At 35.2% G+C, this 5813-nt stretch overlaps 2 protein-coding genes across 2 annotated transcripts in view; one reads left to right on the top strand and one right to left on the bottom strand.

Annotated features, from left to right (window-relative positions):
* The window catches only part of Fam237a (family with sequence similarity 237 member A), a 5591-nt gene extending 4249 nt beyond the window's left edge, over positions 1–1342 (top strand). Inside the window, exon 2 of the mRNA XM_012513710.2 lies at positions 1209–1342. Within this exon, the coding sequence (XP_012369164.1) occupies positions 1209–1342 (134 nt within the window). The remainder of the gene's footprint in view (positions 1–1208) is intronic.
* A 2742-nt stretch (positions 1343–4084) lies between these two features.
* The window catches only part of Dytn (dystrotelin), a 68825-nt gene continuing 67096 nt past the window's right edge, over positions 4085–5813 (bottom strand). Inside the window, exon 12 of the mRNA XM_023710158.1 lies at positions 4085–4253. Within this exon, the coding sequence (XP_023565926.1) occupies positions 4150–4253 (104 nt within the window). The 3' untranslated portion in view covers positions 4085–4149. The remainder of the gene's footprint in view (positions 4254–5813) is intronic.

The raw sequence follows: 5813 nt of genomic DNA, 5'->3' as shown, positions 1-5813 counted from the left end.
TCTGGGGAAAAAGAGAGAGAGAGAGAGAGAGAGAGAGAGAGAGAGAGAGAGAGAGAGAGAGAAAACTAACAGAGTTCAGAGTGTAATGAGAGTGCAGGTTAACTTACAGGGTAGTAGAGACACAGTTGCAAATGAAGTAATTTTAAAGGACACCTGTTTGTGTAAAAAATTAGGGCCAGTGAGTTAGCTCAGTGGACTAAAGCGCCTGCTTAGGTAGAGTGCAGTGGCTGGGGTTCAATCCCCAGAGTGCCATGCCGGTCCCACCCCCGGGATGCACTGAGATGGCGACTGAGACTGGGCGTGTAGTGCGCGCTTCTAATCCCAGTGCTTGGGAGGCCGAAAAAAGGAGAATCACTATGTGTCTGATCTATGTAGTGAGACCTATAGACCTTATACTAAATACATAAAAAAGAAAAAATAGTAATGGCCTCTTGGCTTTAACACTAAGGAGAGAAAAATCTACTTAACTGGGCCTGGAAGTTTGTATGTTCTAGAAAAATTGTGAGTCTTTCCTCTATGATGAGAAATTATAATCTAGATTAATAATCTGATGATGTTTGCAGTTGATATTTAACTAGGTGGCAAATGTTCATAGTGCTTATTTTTTAATAAATTGTCTCAAAATGCTTTATTTTCTGCTTTACTTATTCTAATACATTTCCTAAGCAGTATACTTAGCAAATATCCATCTAAAAATTCGTTTAATAACAAACAGATTTGGAGGTGTAACCAAATACAGTTCATTGTAGTATCACTTACTATAATAGAAAATCTAGAAATAATCTAAATGCCCCACTGTAGGTAATGTTTTAATAAATCATAGTATGAATGATGTATAGAAGGTTAAGGTTTTCTCTGGAGGATTATGCTGTGAATATTTTGAAATGTTTCCTTTATATTTCTATATTAAAATGATATAACAATCATTTGAACTACTAAAATAAGAACCATTTTAATGCATATTGGCAAATAAATATTTCTTATAATTTATGCAATTTAGATTAAATAACTACATTGCATAGGACACAAAACTTTTTGTGAATACAAATTCACATACCTAACTCTACAATGTATTTATAGAATTTTGATAGTAGAGTGGCAGAAACAGAAAATTTTCTTCTTTAAAAAATTTAATGATTAGTCTGAAAATTACTATTAATCTAAAAATAGCTTAATGATCTAATGAAGTTCCTTTTCTTTACTTTCAGGTGAATATTCTCAGTTCCTAAGAATCCCTTTTCTAAAGAAGAAGGAGTTAATTGAAGATTTGATAAGTATGCATGTACGCACGACTGGGTCTAGATTTGTTGGAAAAGTGAACCTGGAAATAAAGAGAAAATAAATTTAATCTCTGAACTAACTCTGCTTTGGACGTAAATATATGCATATCATATTATAGACACATAAATATTTTTTCTTAACTACTGATACCTATTTTATTTATTTTAAATGGTGGAAATGTCCAGAGATAAATATTAAGTCAAGTTCTCAAAGAATGCTTATTTAAAGCTTCATTCTTTTAGGCATGTTTCTTCCAAATGTGACTACTGCTAGACCATCCTACTGTCTACACAGACGAAGTAACGTCCAAAGGTGACTTAGGGGTTAGGAGACTCCCAATTCTTGATATTCATTTGATAATTTATTTTGCAACCCTGACATCATTGATGAACTAGAGAGCCATACATTTAATGCATTGAAAATGCTGCATGAATTCTAAGCTATTAACCACTGGATTGCTTATGCAATAGTATATAAGGGGGCTACATATATTAATACCTGTTACTGATAACCTGTAATACTAAATCTTATTTGAGAGAATATTTTTTTGAATACTGAATGAAGCAACAAATAAAACAAAGTAAAAACCTGAGGAATAAGACATTCATTTAAATGAAATAAAATTAATAAAATTTCTGGATCCCAATTAGTGTTATTGAAGTTTCTTTATTTCAATAATGTTACCTCTAATTACAACATACTAATGAAGTAGCACAAGCATAAACTATTTTCCAATTACACATGTGTTGCTTGATTGAATATTAAAACTCTATAATAGCTATACTTTGCATTGAAAAACAAAATAAGATGAAAATGAGCAACATTACAAAAGAAGAGCTGATAAGTATTTTTTCCTGAAAAATGACCAGGCCTGAAGGAGAGTCATAGCAGTGATGTTTAGTTAACAAATTTCTTCGAGTTCCAAACATTATGTATTTTTTTTCCTAATTATTCCCATTGACAGCCATTTTGGATTTCAGATATGTTAGCCATTTTCTTGCTTCTTATAGGTTTAAATAAAAAAGAAAGTCTCAGTAAATGTTTCACTGAAGGTGTGGGGTCCTCCTGAAGCTAGAAATGTTATCTAAAGAGTTATAAGACATTATTTAAGACATCAGAAGGTTAACCAAATCCTTACAATGAGTGAAGAAAACCTGGGGAAAAAAGCTGAGGGAGGAGACCTTGTCTCATGTTTTGGTTGATTCCATGAATAAGAACACTAAAACGACTTCCATCTTTGGCCACTTTTTCTACATAATCTCATGGTTTATCTTTCATGCTATTTTCCCTAATATCTTTCCTCACCTTCCTTAAAATCTTCTGGTAAACTCATTGCTCCTCATACATCATTGAGAAGACACCACACTCGGGAAATGGAGCCTGCTCTTGGCTCCTCAGGAGTTGGCAGCATGTCTGCCAAGGGTTGGGTCATAAATATAATCAGCTTGGTTTTGTGGCCTTCTGTCTCTGCTGCAACTTATCAGCTTGGGTAGAACAAAGAAAAAATTATAACAACATACATCTCCAAGGACACAGTTGGATTTCAATAAAACTTCCTTTATGGATATTGAATTTTGAATCAATACAATTTTCAGGTGTGATGAGTCTTTTCTGACCATTAAAAAATGTAACAACCACTCTTAACTCATATTTCATGTAGAAGAAATGCAGCAGGAGGGAAGGGTTAGCCCATATGATGTGGTTTGCCCACCCATGCTGTAGGCCATACTTCTCAAATTTATGGAACACACTGGCATAAAGGAAGAAGGAAAGTGAATCTTAAATGAGAAAACTAAAATAAAAATTTATGACAGGTGTGAAAGCAAATTTAAAGATACAAGGATGAGTTAAGCAGAGATGACTTAGTGTTATCCTATCCAACAGGATATTTTTCACTTTGTAAATGCCACTAGAAAATATAGATTATTTAAATAAAAATCAAGAAATAAAAATAATGAAATCAACAATATTACTGATAAAAATTACAAAGTAGTGATTTGAGTATAGGCTCTAGAGCTATGTTCAAGCCCCAACTTTAAGTTTCAGTCAAATGATTCTAAGTAAGTTGTTAAACTTCTTTGTGCATCAGTTCTCTTATATAAGGAGCCGCCTGTTTCCTTGCTTTGTTGTGAGGACTGAACAAGTTAGTACACCCAAGGTGCTTAAAACTGAATGTTCTAATAAGTCAAAAAGTGTTAGCTATCACTTTGAACATCAGTTGGGTATCTATGACCTGATCCAACATACACAAATAGGCACCCAGGGTGTACTGGCTAAATTCACCTGATGTTAAGTTTTAGAGAGAAATGTTGACATAATTTTAAAGTTTTGAGGTACTTCTTATAAGAGAGAATACATATAACCACATCTGTTCACCTTTTATCGAATTTCCCTCAACAAGAACATTCCAGATAACTATAACACAAAACCACTGTGAGAGAACTGACATTGGTGCAGTCTTCATACATGAGTACACACACATGTGTGTGTGCACACATATGTCTGCATATTTTTTGTCCTTTGCCAAGGTTGTTCTCTAGCCAAAGCATCCAGATATAAAATTAGGCTGTCAACTCAGTAACTTAAATGGTACCCAAAGAAGAAGACTTGCATTCGTGTGGCTCACACACTTGAATGTTACTGCTAGAATGTTCAAAGTGAGAATAAGGTTTTTCAATGGAAACTAAGCACCTAAAGTGGGCTGTGTGGCTCCCTTACCCCTCACCCTTTAGGCTGTACTCTGAATTGAAGAAATGAGACACATAAGTAGGAAATTTAAAAGAAACTTCATAATTCACACCGACTTAATTCAGATTCTGGAAAAGCATCTATCACCATACGAAGGGGCCTTTCAGCTTGGAATCCTTCTCACTTCAAGTTGGGTGAGGTGATTTGATCCACAAGGGCAGAGAAAGCCCTGCACAGCCGCTCAGCTCCACCATACAGATCCATGTTCACTGAAGACTGGGGACCTGCAATCAGCAAACAGAAGACCATTTCAGGGAAGGTCACCTGTTGTTTCCCAGGTTGGTCTGGAAAAAGATATTATACAAATAACTCTTCTTTCCTCAACTTCCAAGAATAATGCCCTTTCTCTAGGCTACTTGGTAAAATAAGATGGTTAGTATTTACCACGATCATTATTACTGTTACCGGTTAGGTCTAACATGTCCTCCAAAAGTTTCCCTGTGTTTGAACAGAGAGTGGGGTATGCAGGCACTGAATGCATCAGTTCATAGCTGGTTGTGCTCTTAGGAGGTCATCCTAGTGGGAAGAGGCAAGTTGCTAGGCAAGTAACCAGGAAGGGTGTATCCTTCCCGTCCCTAGCTCTTCCCTTCTCTCTGCTTTCTGGGTGCTATGGCATAAACAGCTATCCTCACCAACGCCATCTCACCATGTCATTTCTGCCTTGGAGCTGGCCAACCATGAACTAAACTCACTGCAAACTGAGTCCAGATAGACCTGTTCTCCTTTAAGTCATATGTGTAGGGTATTTTGTTCCAGCAACAAAGTGACTAATGCAATCAATGAACCCAATCTGGTGGAGGTTCTTAAGGTACATTTGTTTTAAGGCTCCTTACATATCTAAGGATCTAGAAAGCCCATGCCAGAGCATTGTTTTTCAAGCCCTGGTGCATATGCAAATCACCCAGAAAGTATCAATACAGGTTGATGGGCCTTTCAGAGTATGGTTCATTTTATCTGGGTCAAATCTGGGAATAATAATAGGTGATATTAATGCAATCTAGGAATCATACTTTGAGAAGCACTGCTAAATAATTAATGGCTTAAGGAGCCCCCTGTGATTTCTTGTGATAGGGAGTGTGGTGTAAAAAGATTTACAATTCAGTGATTAGCAACCAAAAATTTGATGTGCATGATCTTGAAGAGTTCTGTTTTAAGACATTGGTCCTACTTCTATGTAAGCACAAAGACAGACATTATAAGGATATTTACCAGAGCCATTTCATGATGATAAAAAATCAGAAGCAACTTAGGAATATATTGTTAATTACAGTACATACATTTATACATCAAGATACTAGGCAGCTTTTAAAAAATGACTGCTCAATGTCTTACTTGCAGTTTCTGTGTCCCTGAATCCAAAACAAGTCATTTATAGGTACTAAAGTTGGATAGATACAGCTAAACATTGGCTCTTGTTTTTTGTTGATTTGCTAAACAATTCTTTTGATCTATTTCTATTTAAAATAATTTCTGGAAAGGTAGAGTCATTTTGACATATGTTAGTTGACTTGCGTCTTATAGTTCTTTTGTCTCTCTTTTTCTCTTTTCTTATTTCTTTCTATTTGCTGTTTTTTTTGCATAGCAATAATTTGATTATTTCTTTTTGTATATCTTCTGTAAGTATTTTGTGTGTATGTGTTTACCAAGAGGCTGATGTGACATGACATAGTGGTAAGTCTTTTTTAGCTGGTACCAACTTCAATAATCACTTTTTGTACCTGGACCACACTTTGTTAGTGATATAGAAATTTATATCTTTTTTAGCCTTGATAAGATATATATGT

The sequence above is a fragment of the Octodon degus genome, unplaced genomic scaffold (genome assembly GCF_000260255.1).
Source record: "Octodon degus isolate 3935 unplaced genomic scaffold, OctDeg1.0 scaffold00016, whole genome shotgun sequence".
Lineage (NCBI taxonomy): Eukaryota > Metazoa > Chordata > Mammalia > Rodentia > Octodontidae > Octodon > Octodon degus.
Note: the sequence above shows the minus strand (reverse complement) of the source record. Positions and strands in the feature narration are given on the sequence as shown.